General features: G+C 41.6%; 1 protein-coding gene across 4 annotated transcripts in view; it reads right to left on the bottom strand.

The window, feature by feature from the left end:
* Positions 1-17,195, bottom strand: part of MAGI2 (membrane associated guanylate kinase, WW and PDZ domain containing 2) — a 1,296,878-nt gene that overhangs the window by 135,430 nt on the left and 1,144,253 nt on the right. For all 4 annotated transcript variants that reach the window (XM_020289800.2, XM_076006486.1, XM_076006487.1 and 1 more), the window contains 2 exons: positions 12,544-12,736; positions 5,780-6,028 (listed from right to left, as the gene is read on the bottom strand). In XM_020289800.2, the coding sequence (XP_020145389.2) occupies positions 5,780-6,028; positions 12,544-12,736 (442 nt within the window). The remainder of the gene's footprint in view (positions 1-5,779; positions 6,029-12,543; positions 12,737-17,195) is intronic.

Here is a 17,195-nt window from a genome sequence, read left to right as displayed (position 1 = left end):
GGCCAGGGGTAGAACCTTCTGAGGGGAGTTTCCTCTTGCCTTCAGCAGCCTCATTTGTTTTATCTCAGTCTGTTAAACAAATGTCATTTTACCAGTGTGCTATGAAGTGAAAGAGGGAGAAAAAAAAAACTGCCTTAAATCGTCTTAAAAGGGGAGCTGGTTTAGTGCTTGTTTCAGATCATTTCTTGACCGAGGGTGAGATGAACAGAAGAATTCAAAATGTTAGGAAGCACTTTCAATACATAATCAAAGAAGAGGGCAACAAGAGTTAAAATGAGAGCTTAAACTAATGAAAAATATGATCCAAGCCTCAAACTTACTCAAGACTATTCACACTCCAACAAAACTAATCTACTACCTTATTTTCCATGCTGATTTATGGGAGAATGTAATTTGGAGCTGGAAGAAGTTATACAGACAATATTCCCTTGTAGTTAAGATGAGGAGGGGGCACAGGAAGACCAAGGGACACAGGAGTTGGTGGATAAGCTGGTGTGAGGCTTGGGCTCACTGTCCAGTATTCTTTTCATTTAGTTCAAATCTTTTTGTTTTGGGGCAAGAGTATAGAGATCCTGGCTTTTTGTTTTACTTTGTGCCTTCCCTAAATTCAATGATTATTCAGTGGCTGTGTGGTTAATGAGGTAAGTTTTGGTGGGGAAAATACTGACTTCACTGCTAGTTCCAGTTTTATTTCATCCTTTTTTGGGACAATGATTTAAAATGTCGCAAAAGGCTGGGTGCGGTGGCTCACGCCTGTAATCCTAGCACTCTGGGAGGCCGAGGCGGGTGGATTGCTCAAGGTTAGGAGTTCGAAACCAGCCTGAGCAAGAGAGAGACCCTGTCTCTACTAAAAATAGAAAGAAATTAATTGGCCAACTAATATATATATATATATATATATATATAAAATTAGCCGGGCATGGTGGCGCATGCCTGTAGTCCCAGCTACTCGGGAGGCTGAGGCAGAAGGATTGCTTGAGCCCAGGAGTTTGAGGTTGCTGTGAGCTAGGCTGACGCCATGGCACTCACTCTAGCCTGGGCAACAAAGCGAGACTCTGTCTCAAAAAAATAAAATAAATAAAAAATAAAATGTCATAAAAGACTTGCTAGCTAAGAATTTGAATCTCTAAAATATCTTTTAAACTCCATAGCCTATGGACATCATGAGGACTTCAGGAAGTCATCAGGGCATTTTTCCAAAGATAACCAACTCCTTCCCTGAACATCAGATGGCACTGGCCGTAGGGGAAGAAGTGAGGATGACCAAGCCAAAGTCCGACCTGTACTGGGGAAAGTACACACGTGGAAACAAAGATCTTCAGAGACAGATAATCAAATCAGCACCACTGGGAGAACAGGAATGAAGGAAGGAAGGAATGAAACATTTATTCCCCCAGTGTTGACTGTTTAGATTGGTGCTACAGCTGCAATCCAGAATATGTTCTAACTCACAGCTTGTTATGGGCCTGTATCTAAGTTTAGAAATTCCCTCAACAGGCTGTCAGTCTCCAACACTGACATCCAAGCTGCCTCGTATGTCCACCCCATATATTCCAACATTACCTTCCTGACAAAGTATAGAAAAGTTGGAAATTAAGAGTCTCTTTTATTTCACCACTTGTACCAAAGCCCTTCTTGGGAACTTCTGGTGGGAAAGCGGGTTTGGTGAGGAGGTAGCAAGCACCTCTAAGGACAGGTTGCAGCTTTGCAATAAAACCTGATGTCAGGACTGAGGGCTTGAGCTGTGGAGACCCAAGGACCAGCCTATCAACTTCATTGCACAAAGCCCCTGGGACAATTTATAGAGTGAGCATCTGATCCACACAATGTCAGAAGGCTACCTGAGTCTTCTCCTGTGCACATAGACCTCAGTGAGAGGGATAACACTTAGTCAATGTCAGGAAATTCCTTGATTCCCAAATATTCCAAAGTTACCCATTTCAACATTATTTCTAGTTTTCTATGTTTATTAATAATATGGCAATGAACATCTTTGTCTATAAATCTTTGTTCAAATATTTTTAGGAATTTGAGATGCAATTGCCTATTATGGTTCATTCTTACCCTAGGCCCTGGTCTGGAAACCACTTTGTTTTCCCTTGGGCCCAATTTTAAGTTCTGAAACAAATACTTGAGACTTTGGATAATGGGACAAAAATGCTCAGGAAGCTTTCTTATTCTCACTTTAAATTAAGAAGGATTTTTCTGCACTACAGATAGCAGGCTTCTAAGACCTGTCTACTCCCAAGTAATGGTTGGCCTTCTGAGTCACTGGCCTTAAAAGGAAGCAGTTTGTTCCTTCATTACCTTGATTGATATAAAGTTCCTTTTTATTTTTTTGGGAAATAACATTTTGAAAACAAATACGTGAGGCCTTGGTAAAGAGCACTACTAAATATCAGGCAATAAATAAGCCCGGAACGCCATCTCCCAATTTCCCAATTAGCTGAATATCCCCCACCCCTGGTGAAGTTGGTGCATGGCTGAAGAAGCTGTGGAAGGTATCTCTAACCCCAGGGAGGGGAAGTTGACATTTGGGTTCTTCATCTGTCCCCTCTTCACTGATAACATTCAATAGTGTCATAATGTTTGCAGGAAGATTCTAAAAGGCATGGATGGCTTCCAGTCTAAATTTTGATGTTTTCCATGGCTTTTCTAGTTTATTGGCTTGTGAATTCTGGAGTGATGAACTTGCTATTCCAGCTCAAGGCCTCAGCAAAGGCACACTCAGCTGGCCTGGTGTGGCTGCCAGTACTTTACCTGCCCCCACCACTGACCCAGGCTGCAGGTTTTGGGTGGTGAGAAAGACGGTGCTCCCAGAAAATCAGCGTATGGGGAGAGAGGGAGGGCAAGGGGAGCTGCCCTCAGAGATACGCTCATCTGCTGCCCAGATTTAGCTGCCCTGGGAGTGTGGTTGGCTCCGACTAATAGCTAACTGACCTGACAGCCAGTGTGAACTCTGTGCTATCAAGAAGAGTGAGCTGGTGGAATGGAAAGATATTCCTAGCAGGGATGGTGGTCTAGATAGCAGCAATGACATATCTAGTGCTTATTCTGAGCCAGTGCTGTTCTAAACACTCCCATGTAGTAATTCACTTAACTCTCATCACAACCCCATGACTTAAGGACTAAAATGATCTTTTCTTTACAACCAAGGAAACTGAGGCCCCAAGAAGTTATGTAACTTCCTTAAGATCATGTGGCTAGTAAAAGATAAAGCCAGGTTTCAAATTGAGGCAGTAGGAGGCACCCAGGTTGTGAACCACACCATCCTCGCCTAAATGTAATGGTGCTACTGTCAAATGCAAACAGCACTTTGTTCACCAAGAAAAGGCTTCAGTAGCCATGAGAAATCCCAGTGAATACATTAATGATCCTTGGACTCAGGTAAGATATGAAGAGAGAAAGGTCACAAGCCCTGGTAATGACTGTGATTCCTCAGCACCTGACAGCATAACCCTCTCTTAGTCTCACAGAGCCCTGGAACCCTTGATATTTTTGACTGTGGATATTGTGGCACAAGGATGGCTCTTTCCCATTCATGTGGTACTTAGCATTTATCCTCAAAATTAGAGTTCAAAATTATTACAGATGTTCAGTATGAAGCAGCATCAGCTCCAGGAAGCTTTTAGGTACATGTTGCAAATTACAGACTGTAAATGCAACGTGCCATCAGTGTAATAGCTGCGTTTGCCATAGAGCATGGGGCAACCTGTGTTTCGAACTCCCTAAATTGAAAAGAAATAAATATGTGAAGAAGGAGTTATGAAGCATCATGAACTCCAGGATATATTTCCACTATCCAGGGTGATGCAAAGTAATACCATTTTGAAAGTGGTTAGAATTGTTCTTTAGAAGTCAGTCTGATGTCACTTGGTAGGAAGAAAAATTCACTTATTATTTATAAACATTTACACTTTTTCTCTTCCAAATCTACTTATGCACAGATTTTATTTGCAACAGAAAAAGTATTTGTGGTTTCTTTACATAATAAGTGCACGCATGTTGCACACACCACACACACATTCCCCTATACGTTTAGAACTAACGCTGTCACACTTCAAATAAAGTTGAGACTTTAAATGCATGCTTAACACTTGCACTGTGGAAGCACACTTTTTATTTTTATTCTAGTCCTTTTAGGTATTCTGCCCCAATAAACAATTTGAAAGACTGGAATAGCTGCAAAACCTCTCTGTGAACATTTTCCCCAAGTGTAAATTATTGGAAGGCTGTTTATATAATTCATGAAAATCTTTAGTCTTGTGTCCTTTTAATCTTGGTGAATCCATCGTACTGACAGAATTCTGCTTTTAGTTTATGCTTAAAGGTTGGATTTATTTCTTCAGCTTATCAAGAAGAAAGAGAGAAATGAAATTGTACTTTCAGATGGATATAATTTGGCTTCTGCACATATTTGCCGAGGTTTAACGCTTCTATACTTTTCACTCTTGAATTTTTCCAGGCAAAAGCTAAACGGGGCAATTCTCTCCATGTAGTTCTGGTGGTATTTTGATAGCATTACCTTTATCTTATAAAGTTCTTATTCCTTCTCAATCATTTTATTTCTTGAGTATTGTTTGACACTCACCCTTCCCCTATCTCCATGTGCTGAAAACTACCACAATTTATACAAATTTTAGGACTAAACATGGATTCAGTTATTTGTTTATTTTTCTCTTAATGTTCCTTTATTTTGGGGTTTCTATCTGCAACATTTTGGGCCAAATCACTTCAACATGGAAAATGCACAAGTTTTCCTGTCCCTTCTTCTGTCCTACTGCTTGCAGGTTGCTGAACGAGTTCTGAAATAGTGTTGCAGAAAGAAAAACAAACAAAGAAGCCTGAGCGTCTACTAAGATGGCCTACTGGAAAAGAAATACGTGCTCTGACTGTCACCTGTTGTATAGACTCACAGAACTTGAGGGTTGGAGGAGCCTCAGAAGTTGCATTCATTTGCTTCTCCCCTTACCCACTGCTCCTACCCTGGGGAAGGCACCATATCTCTGGACCCACAAGGCTGTTTTAATGGTCTCCTGACTGTGTCTTGTGCTCCCACTCTTGTTCCCCCTTCTTCCCCACTGATTTCAATTTCCACAAGCAGCTGGACTCATCTTTTAAAAGTACAAGTCAGATTTCAGTCCACTGCTTAAAACCCTCCAGTGGTTCCCACGGACTTGGACTACAACTGAGACTGCTTACTGACAGCCTGTGAAGCCTGCGTGTCGGGCTCCTGGCTAGTTCTGTCTTGCTCTCGTGCCACTCTTCCTTGCTCACCACACCACAGCCACACTGGGCTTCTGTATGTTTCTTGAAAGCTGACCTCCTTCCCACCTTAAGGCTTCTGCCTGGACTGATGTTCCCCAGATCCTTTGCATGTCTGGTTTCATTCTATTGATCAGCTTTCAATGAAAATTTTTTACTTCCTTAGAGAAGCATCCTCTGACCAGCCCATAAAAAGGAGCACTCCTCCTTTCATAGCAATAGGACTACATCACTCTGTTTTATTTTCTTCCCCATTTACAAATGAATGAAGAGTTTTACAGGGGGTGAGGGGTTGGGGAGACAGTAGCTGAGTTCTTGCATTCTTCTTGAGCCAAAGGTCAGCCACGTTTGGCGAGTCAGTGTGAAGGAGGCCTTATGTGTGCCCACTGCTTGCGACTTTCAGGGTGCACAGTGTGTCTACAACAGTCCTCTGCTTTACTTGTCCAGTATCCCGACCACCAGAATAAATACAAACAAGACCCCTTGTTCAAACGCAGGCAAATCAGACACTTACTTATAGTGGATCCAGACTCAGGCCTGTTCAGGGAGCTGATGATGACAAAGCCAAAGCCTTCGTTCTCTTTGCGGTGGATGACCACGTCACTGGTCTGCAGGCTGTGGGAGGCAAAGCCCTCCGGAGGAGAGGCGTTGCTGCTGGGGGCAGCGTGGTTGCTGTTGGTGTAGGTTGCGTAGTCACTGCGTGGAGAGCTGTGGTGGGTTGACACAGAGCCTGGACTCCTCCCGTTCTCGGGGCAGGGCTCCCCTGGAATGCATACCACACACGGCCACTCAGTCATTTGACAAGGTCTTAATGAATGTCCCCTGTGTACTAGGCACTGTCCTAGACACTGGTCTTGTTACAAGCCTGGTTGACTGGCCGCTCTTTCCCCTAGATCCACAGAGCATTTGAAAAGCTACAAGCCTAGGTATGGAGCCCCTGGGTCTTGGCCCAGTTTAAGCCTTCATAGCGAATACAGGTTAAACCCCTCAGCAGCCTCCTTTGTGCTGCTACGTATTTATATGCTCTTCTTGTGAAGATTGCAAACTCCTGGGACAATGCCAAGGTTTAGATAATGAGCCTTTTAGCTGCATAATAATTATTTCATGAAGAGGATCACAAAACAAGTAGACAGGATCCTAAACTGTATGGCACATGAGAATCACTTAAAGAACTTGCAGCAAATAGACATCTTCAGCCCCGCCCCATGGAAAGGTTTTTCAGTAGGTCTAGGGAAGACTGGGCACAGGAATATGGATCAAGTTTCCAGGCCACATTTGGAGAAATGCTGCTGTGGATGTATTTTAAGTAGGGCTAATGCCCAGGAAATGTCTATGTAAAGTAACCTATCATAAATTTTTCTAAAGAGCTATAGTTCTATTTTATGATATTCTGATAGCCTAGAAGTGTTAATTCACTTCATGTATGTGGGAAATATACTCTTAAAAGTGGTTTGCACAGCTTTTTGTACATCAACCATATCTTAATGAAGTAGTTTAAAGGAATAAATGAATAAATTGAGGTTTTCATTGAAAAAAGTAGTTTGCTTGTTCTAGGATTAAAGCTAATAATGATATCAGGAAAAGGAATTACAAATTTTAATCTCTAAGTTGGTGTTGGAGGTCTTGTTCATTTACAGTCCATAGTATTACAAAATATACTCTATTATCAACCAGATAAACCAAACCAATACTTTCATGAGAAAGCAGGTATATTTACATGGAGAAATGACAGAAAGCTGGCACCCAAGAGAAACCAGGTTTTGAAATAAGAGTTGATCTACCATCCAGAAAGAATTTTGTCATTTTGATTTAATACCTAGGTATTGGCACTCTGATGAAAAGATCTGATGCAGGAACCTAGAATACTGTAATTAGAAATAGTTCGTTTCATTTCCATTTTACAATTTGATTAGTATATTCAAAAGATGTTTATGGAACAGAGGAACAATAAGATGGAAAATAACCAGCAATAATGATTCCTTTTTGGGACTCTACATATGGTCTCCTATTTAGAAATGTGGAAGTTGTCTCATATGGCATGTTAAAAATAATTAGCAAAAGTTCCAAAGAGGGCTCTCAACTTCATAAGCTGCAGCTCAATTTTGAAATGAAAAAGCCAGGGAGAAAGAACAGAGACTACAGGAGATGTTTTGTTACACTGATAGATAAAGAAAGAGCTGCCTTATTCACATACTCAGATTAAGAAATGGCCTTACAAAAATGTATTCATTTCTTGTTTGTAATCACAGAATGAATGAGACCTGGGCTGCTATTTATTATTGTTTGGTAAATTTGATTTTTCTTTAAGATCTAATTAATAAGGTATTAATAAAAGAAAAAAATGGATGCTTTTTATCTGTAAGAAATGTACTGAGGTCATAAAAGAACAGAATGACAATGTCAAAGCCTTTCCCTCTTTTCAACCAGAATTTAAAACTTCTGCCTGTAAAATCTATCCTCCCTGCTGGAAAACATCATCCAAAGACAAGTTATTATTGTCTTGGTGAAGCACATGTCCTTTATCAGTCCTTGTACAAGTTGGAAATAAAGTGATTAGAGATAGGAAGAAGAAAAACAAACAATTATTATGCTGCTACATTAAATTGAAAATCTCCCCGAGTTATTGGACCAAATCAGTAACTAAATGTCATAGGCAGTGACAAGAGAGATCTCATTTTCTGGCTGTCACATTTTAGGGGGTTGAGAGCTGTGGTTGTTAGTAAATCGGCAACAAAGAAAAATTATCTGTCTTTGCAGTAAATGGCTGGGAGTGGCTTTGCCATAGGTTCCAGAGAGAGAAAGAAAATCATTGACTAAGTCAACATGAGTGGTCTTGGGGCAAGTGAAAGAGTCAAATACATTAATAGAATACTTTGCTATTGGTTTTAGACTTTTCTTCCAATCCCAGAATAAAGTTCTTTATCTTTAGCAAAATGAGGATATTTAAAATCAGGGAGTTAAGATTTCCAAGTTGTTCCTGGGCTTGTTCTGGATGCCCAACACTTGACAATTGGTAGCATGATTGCACTTGAAGCAACCCTGCATCCTTTAGCTCTGGATCCAAATGAAATGGTCTTCTTTACAAAAACCCTTCCTGGGTAGGGCATCAATAGTGCTGTTTAAGAAAAGTATAGTAAAACGTCATAAAGTGACTAAATACTATGTATAATTTTTTTTCTTTTAAATTCACTAATTTCCAGGATCCCTGATTCATTCTTCTGGCTCACATATAAATGGGCACAAAGAATTTAGTCAAGTATCTGCTCAAGTCAAATAATTAATTTTTAGGTTAAGCATCCATTTCATCCCCAGCTGACTGAGAGAGGGTCTTGCTTTGGGAAGGTGGGAGTCACTGACAGTGCCTGGCAGGTGAGACAGCTTAGGTCGGAACAGATAACCGCTGGCCTGGGGCTGCTCCAGGTTTGTACAACGCTGGCCTGTACTTTGTTTAATAATTGTTAAAACTAATTGCCAATGTTATAAATAGGGAGATTTTACAGAAATATGAATTTCCAGTTTCTCTTGAAATATTTGGCACTCATCAGCTGGGGCTGTATATGGTTCGCAGGTTACCACAGTCTTGACCACTCCCCAACACCTCTTGAAAATACCTGATATATTTATTTATTTATTCGTCTATTTTTTCATAGAGTGAGTAATCCACAGGCCCAAAGGGACTTATTCAACGGGAGCCTTTGTTTCCTTTCTAGATCACACATAAGATACCAGAGCGCTAGGATTCTGTGACCACCTAGACCTTGCCTGATTCCAAGGTGTGCCTGAGCCTCTTCTCCTGACTGTCTCCAGATGGATGACAGCACTGCAGATGGGCAGATTTTCCCCTGAAGCATGGCTGAGGTGGTGGGGTATGTGTGTGGACAGAGGTTAGACACGTGGGCTGGGGTATCCCCGTGCATGTGCACCAGGTCCCTCATGGTACTTCATGGGGCCAGGGCAGCCCACAGGCTGTGGCCCTGCAAAGTCAGGGCTGGCCTGCCTGCAGCCATTAGTGCAGACACTCATCAAGGCAGACAACTTATTTCAATGGGTGACATGCTCACAGACAAAGAACAAGGGAAATACATTTAGAATTGGCAAAAAAGTGCAGTAACCAGGAGCAGGAAAGGCACTGGCACCCTCGACAGTGGCCAAACCTTCCACCTAGCTGCCAAGAACACTTTCCCTTTCTTGGCATTAGGCCAAGAATTAGATTTTCCATTAGGTGTTAGAGAAAAGAAGCTGATGGCTTTAAGAGTGACTCTAACATGTTTTGATTAAGTCATAAAACTTTTTTTCATATCGATTCTAGATTTATACTTTAAGAAATTCCTCAGAGACTCTGTCCCCTCAGATGAATGTTGTACATTCAAAATAATGTCCCATTAGGTTGAATGGCTCACTGCTGAGCTACTAACCATATAAATATGTTTTTTCCCACAGCTTGTTTATTTTTTAAATTTATTTTGAAATATTTTTGAAATTACAGCCATGCTTCTAACATTCTTGGGGAAAAAAGCATCTAAATATCAGAGCTATTGGCATGGATAAGACATTGTCTCTCAAAACTAGTTCCAGGTGCCAGATCCGTACTAATTATCTGGTAAATAAAATCAGAGATGCTACTAGATAGTTTCTTCTGTTACTCAACAACTTCTCACTTTTGAGGATCTAGCTTGCCATTGCCTAATTGACAATTTTGCTTTTCTATCTTTGGTGTGTACATTTTTTAATAATTTAATATTTGGGACAAGTTGTGTTATCTTAAGTTTTTGTCTGGTGTAGCTAACCCATCTTTATCTCCTGTGATGGATGTGTCCTCTTTCTGGAGCATCATGGGGAAGTTAGTGCCCTCTGTCTTCTGAGGTGGCAGAGCATTGGTACAAGCTGAGGCAAGGATGAGGCTGAAGGGTGTAACTCTTATGCCCTCCCTTCTGCCCAGCCCTTTCCCCATAATACTGCTCCTTTGTGCAAGAAGGTGGCAACACTGCCTCCTTTCTGCTCCTCTGTCTCTTCCCAAGCTGATTTCTCACTTCCCTTCAGCTTTAAGCCATCTCATCCTCCCACTGCTTTTGCTGTACCTCCCATTGCCTTTGCTTAGGAAAGCATAATAATGATAATGACAATAGCAATTCTTGAAAAGGCATCTCCACTGTCATATCCATTTGTAGTTGTCCCTTCTCACTTTGGAGAAATGGCAGCTAGGAAGAAAGGTCATCTTCTCATGCTTTTTTTTTGTTTTATCTTTTCCATCTTGTTTTAAGGCATTTACTTTGCTATCAAAGTATCCTTTGCTGAACTTAATCATTTTCAATACTGATGGAGCTTTCAAGGAAGAGTGGGCTGAATTAACTTGGAAACTCTCCTGGTGTGAATGAGCAATCTGCAGCAGAACATTTTCAAAAATTAAATGCACTTGAAACACACTCAAAAGCCTAACTGAGTAAAGTTGGTAAGAACTGCAGCAAAGAGCATCTTTACGGAAGTCACATGATGCACAAATTGCAAGAATACATTTGTTGCAGCATTTGGCATACACTCCAATAGCTTGAGTTGATTAGAACAAAATTTAATTTGCAATAATAAGCTGGTGGCAAGGGGAGCATGAAATTATGTTGGTGCATTGGTTTTGCACTTTGCAGTATACTTCCTTGTAAATCAGGTATCTTTTTAATTTATCTTTAGGTTACAGAACATATAGCACAGAAAACTTTTTTTTATTAAAAATCACTCTGCAGGGAGAGAGACAGTTAAATGTTAACCAAGCAAGCACTGTCTTCCTCCTGGCATCTCGCCCAAGGATAAGGCATAATTCAAGATGTTTTACTTCTTTGGGTCAAGTGACATGTCATGAATTTCTAAAGACGAATGGCACCTCTTAGCAAAACCTCCATACGACACAAGATATATAGTAGTCTCCACTGGTGAGGGCTGACAATTCTTCTGACTTGCCCTTTTAAGTGACTGCCCTTGCTCAAAGTCTAGTTTCTAAGGGACTCAAAAAGAAAAGGATTTTTAGTCTGACTAATGAACCTTATCCTCTCTAGTCATTCACAGCCTGTCATTAGCTGGTGGTCCTTTTTTTGATGCAAATATTATAATCGCACATATGGAAGACTTCGTATAGTAGGGAGTGACATATGCCAAAGGTTGGCCTAATGAACTGGGGTTGGGGATGTTGGTGGCGTGGGGAAGAGGACTGCAAGTGGCATAAAGAAATAAGTGCTGGCCCTGGAGAAGAGTCCATCACTGCATTGTCACTGACTCGCTGAGGACTACTGGGCAAGCTACCAAACCTCTGGGTCTCAGCTTCCTCGTCTGTAACAAGAGGGAGCTCACAGAGCTCAGGTCCTTCCTAATTCTCGTGTTGACGATTCTGTATGAGGGCCATCAGGGGGCTGGGCAGAGACGCCAGCAGCCCGCTGGGACAGAAGGTGACAGCAGGACCTCGTTGGAGCTGCTGCTCTCGTGATTCACAGAACAAAGGCTGGGTGGTTCTGAGGGAAGATCTACAATTCCAATGTTACTGCACGCTCAGATTATATAAGATAGTGTACTGCTTGTAACAGACAAATTCCTTGAAAATATAACTCTTTTTTGGGGGGTGTGGATATGGTGAAGAGAGATAAATTGAATCATATTATGAATATGAGGGCCGACTTTGAAAAGTATATGTCTTTGGTGGATTCTTTTATGAAGCTGAGAAAATGGTTGTAAGGGGAATAATTACTTCTAATTTATCTGTTTCATAAGTTTGGAGCTATATGAATTGTGTTTTTTCACAGTGAGGCACAGCCGTATTTTTCTATATCAGGGCAACAGTTTTATTGTTACCTTTTATCAGGCTCTACAATGAAAGCTCATTTTCTATCCTGGTTGCTTTATTATGGCATCAAAATGTTGTGCTTCTTGGTTAGTAAACACAAAGGGGAACATTTTCAAAAGGCATATTTTCTGCTGCTATAATGCTCTTCTTAGAACTAGCATCTACCAAAGAGCAAAGAGCATAAATACCCTAAATTAGCCCCAGGCTTTGCTACAAATTTTTCATTACTACATTTAAAACACAGGCCTCAAGGACTGTTTGGATTTTTTTACTAGTGGGGTGAAAATCTGGACTTTCAAAGATCATAGTTACTTTGGGAATATCTAGGTTGTTTCTTTCTTCAAATAATAGAGAAAATGATTTAAAATTTTATTTCAAAGTACCCTTACGGTGTCTCACAAAAAAGCTTCTCACCACCTAAGCCCCAAGTCTTGCTGCGGACTCCAGGTTCATACCTCCACATAGCACCTTTCTTCTCACAGTGAGGTTGACCTGCCCGTTGCGGGCTGCGTGGTGCATTAGGTCGATGACGTAGCGGTGGGTCTTGCCAGCCACTGGAATCCCGTCCACATAGACGAGCTCGTCTCCCGGGTGTAGGCGGCCGTCTCTGTCTGCTGAGCCCATGGCAATGACGGCTCCAATCAAAATCTAGAGAAGCAGTGAGAAAGAAAGGACATTCACATTTCAAACCTTTTCTTTTCTTTTTATGTATGTTTATGTAACTCGTGGAAGATATTATTCTCACATTCTATCCCTTGCCCCAAACCTGAACATGCACTTGAAAAGTAAAAAATTGAGAGGTTGGAAGGATGCCCTTTCAACTCTTGCAGGTTGCTTCCTCCTTTCTAGAGAAATAAATGTTTTGAACTGGATGCTGATTGCCATGAAGTTTGGGGGACACTTGCTTCCTGGCTCATAAATTGTCACCCTGAAGGAAAATGCTAACCCCCCCAAAATCAGATGCTAATTGGCCACCAGTCATGAGCTCTGAATGGAAACAAGGTGGGGATTGAATCTTGGCTCCACTCCCTATTTGTGTGGCCTTGGGAAGCCTTCTTATCCTCTGTGAGCCTTAGTCTCTTCACCTGCAAAATGGGAAAATAATAATGGGGCCTACTTTGTGGAGTTACTGGGGGAATTGAATGAAATAAGTCATGCGAAGCATTTAACTTTTTTCATTGCACATAGTGAGTGATCAAAAAGAGCCCAGGGGAAAGGAGCTGCTCTACTTTATTAAACTAATAAAGCTTTAGAAGTTTTTTTTTCTTTGCTTTGAAAAGCTGGAGGGTAAAGAGAAAACAAAACAAAAAGCAAAACTCAGAGTTGGCTTTTTCTGTCCAGCTGACTTACTTGAAAAAAAAAATCTCATTCAATCCTCCTCCACAGTTTTGCTCTATTCTTAGGAAGAATTCCTCAGAGCACTGCCCTCTGTGCAAAGGACATTTCCAGTTTTGCCTGTCCCCTGAAATGCTTCTGCTGCGTAGGTGGCTACCATGCCCAGAATTGAAGAGGTACCCATCTGGGAAATGCGGGTATTGCTTTCGTTGGTGTAATTCTCTGAACCAGGGACTGTGATGAAAGGCAACACATTAGGTTCCCCACATCTCATTAGAAGCACTCAGTTTAGTGTTCATTAGCAAGGCCTTTTTCCTTCTCAGAGGAAAAAAGAATAGTACTCAATATTTTAGTTTTGCTGTTTAACCTATAAACAGTTTTTCCAACTCATGGACAATAGGTCCCCTATTGTCTTCTGCCAGTGGCTACCATTAGCAGTGCTTACCATTAGCCTGGCAACACTACAGAGCCTTACTCTAGGTTTTATTTTAAATGCTTATAAAATGATCCCTTGCTCACACATTGATTTCTTTCAGGCACGATAATTTCTTTCAAATCCCGTACCTGCGGATTACAGGTACTCGGCTTGCATGTCCTAAGGTGTGGCAGCAGAACGATCCCCTAGCACTTAGCCACATTGCACAGCGTGGCCTGTCAACATGACAACCAGACCCACATGCCAGGACTTCTCATGTGTAGGCAAAGTTACAGTCTGAAGGACCTCACAACCTTGGCCCATCGAGTAGCTCTTTCTCCATGGAATGAAAATCCCCACACTGCTACTGCTTTACCCCTATTCCTGGGGGCGAGGGTGGGGTGAGGAATAGATTTGCTTCCATGTCTGACGAGTGGCTCATCATCGTTATCGCAGGACAGGCCTCACACCTCCTGCACCACGAGGCTCTCCCCCTGATACCCACTGCACCCATGTGCTATCGGCCAGTAGTCAGGTGTGCTCTGACATTCTCCATTTTTCCCTTTGGTCATGCCGATCTGAATTTATGAGTTGCTTTATAAAGATGTTCCATCTCTTCTTCAAAGGTTCAACCCACTGTGGAGTGTTTCAAAGAATTGGTAAGTGCTTTGTGCAAAAGCCAGTTAAAATAAACATTAATGCTTCTCCACTGCCCATGAAAAAGCTGCATTTAGTTGGTCTGGCCCCAAGCAAATGCTTCAACCTTTAGATTTCCTGTACACATTAGTGGGAGAGTTTATACCTAATCATAGAGGAAAAAAATTTCTTGTGAACTTCTTGAATGGATAATTATCAGTTTCAAGGTATAGTCTGATTTGAACTGATGAAAGAGAAACAAAAAATAAAAGTTACAACTGAGAGAGCCATAGCTGCTATTGGACCCTCTACTAAAATATTATAGTAAAGGTAAAATTTCACATTGGAAAGTTGCTGTTTCTGTCTTGCCATAGGAGAACAGCAAGATAAACAGCAAGATATACAGATATTCCTGAAGTTACATTCTGTGCTGGCAGTTTAATATCATTTATTAGAAGGAAGAGCCCAGCAAAACATCTGCTTTTCTGCAGCAGTGCTGTGATATGAGGTGCTCTCCTTATTGATTCATCTATTCAACAAATATTCATTAAACCCAGAATACTCTTAGGTACTAGGAATCCATCAGTGAACAATAAACAAAAGTTTCTGACTTATAGAACTTCCATTCTAGTGATCAGACAATCATAAATGCAGTAAGTGTGTAAATTATATGGCATGGCTGTAAGGTATGTATGATGGGAAAAATAGAGCAAGGTGTAGAGGTATCAGTCATGTGGAGGTGGAGGTGATATTAGCGTAGGTTAGAGTAGGCCTCTATATATTTGTTTCTAAATAAACAGTATATTCAATTACTACTTCAATGAAATATCTAAATAAATAGTATATTCAATATAACCCTTTGGCATATTTTATTATGTAGTATTATATATTATCATATAATTACATTATCTTCCACCTTATTTCAAAAAAAGGTTGCCATAGATATTATTTCATATCCAGTTATTATGTATTATTTCATATCCATATTATTTCAGTTTATTTACTGGAATTGAGCTGAGCATGGTGCACTGAGCAGCATAGAGACACTTGTGCACTGGCTCTATTGTGTAGTTACATGCTCCATCCACCTGCAGCTGGTGCCTGTGCTGCGCAGAGGCTGACCATTCGCACCCTCACTACCTCCAGCTCTCACGCTGCTGTTGCTCCTTAGCCTTTGGCATTTAGCTCCTTTGCGCATTATGTTTCACTGCCGACACAGAGATCGCTCCATGTATTTTTCTATTCAGAAAAAAAAAATGATCACAACTCTTTTTTTCTTTACTTCGAACATGATTTGTACACTTGACACATTCTATTATTTCCCATTTGCCACCGTAACTGTAGGGACTGAATAATCTATGATTCCTTCTTGCACTCTAACTCATGCTGGCTTCCCAGTGTACGCCCCCTCTCCTGTTCGCTTAAGCTCTTGAGAACATGCCTCCAGATATCTGACCCTTTAAGCCAGCAGCTCTCAGACTTTAGGGTGTACAGGAGTCACCTGGTGAACTTGTTAAAACAGTTCTGGGCCTTTCCCCCTGACAGCCTGATTCTGCAGGCCTGGGGTGAGGCCCGACACTGTGTCTGTTTAACAAGCTCCCAGGAGTTGTTGGATGCTGCTGGTCCACAGATCAGTCACACTTTGAGTAGCAAGGCTCTGATTGTTCCCGCTTAGTCCAGTGGCCACAGGGTATGTGGCCTCACTGGCCACTTCCCAAGTCTGCTGAGAGACTCTCTCGCAGGTGCAGGCCCTGAGCTCTGTGACCCATCACAATGGTCACTTTGCAGGTCTGCTGACCCCCACACCCCCACGCTTAGTCTGGGCTCCCTCACCCACCAGGCCCCATGTTCCTTCTGGTCGTGCTGGCCTCTGGCCACACTGGCCAGTGAGGCTTCCCAGCCTTGCCCCATTCATTACCTCCCTCTAGCCTCACTGGACTCTTTGGCCTCAGCTGACCCTCAGTCCCACTCTTCAGCTTTCTCTTCTCTGAGCTCTCAGAGGAGCTTTTTATCCCATCCCCATTGTTTTGGCCCTGAAGGAAGAGCTTTTTGGCAAAACAGATCAAGAAAGACCTTTCCCATGAACAGCTGATCCATGGCCCTATCTTTCCAATTGCCTTCTCTAAAGAACAAAAGAAACAAAACAACTCCACAACTCCGCTTTACTTAGGCTTCGAGGGCACGGAACAAAACAGAGCATTTGATGTGAAATAACAGCAATTCATGTTCAAGTGGCCAAGATCCCAGTAAGCTACGGGGAAAACCCAATACTAAAAAGAAAAAAACCCAACCAAACAAGACAGACACAAACAAAAACAAAACCACATTTCCAGTGCTTTTAATCCCTTTAGTTCTTTCCTGTACTATCCAGCGTTAGTCCAACCCCAGTAGATCTGCTCTGCAATAATTGTAGCCTGGGCCAACTTGACACTGTGGCGACCAGGTTTCAGCCTCTTTCCTTCAGAAACTCCTCCACCGGTTTGCACCAGACTCCTGCGCCAAGGAGCAGGTCTGTCAGTATCTCTTTCTTTGAATGGCTTTTCTCCACTGCAGTGTTTTGCCGATCTTTCCATCTTGATGCCTTTCCATCTCGTTTCAGCTCATAGCTGGAAATCCCATTTTTGTTCCTTTGTGGCAATTTTTCATTTCTTTCTATTTCTATTGTTATTTAACTGTGAAAAGTATTTCCTATTGCAGGAAAAATGCCCATACGCTTTGTGT

This window comes from Microcebus murinus, chromosome 9, assembly GCF_040939455.1.
Source record: "Microcebus murinus isolate Inina chromosome 9, M.murinus_Inina_mat1.0, whole genome shotgun sequence".
Lineage (NCBI taxonomy): Eukaryota > Metazoa > Chordata > Mammalia > Primates > Cheirogaleidae > Microcebus > Microcebus murinus.
This window is presented reverse-complemented; position numbering and strand designations above follow the sequence as displayed.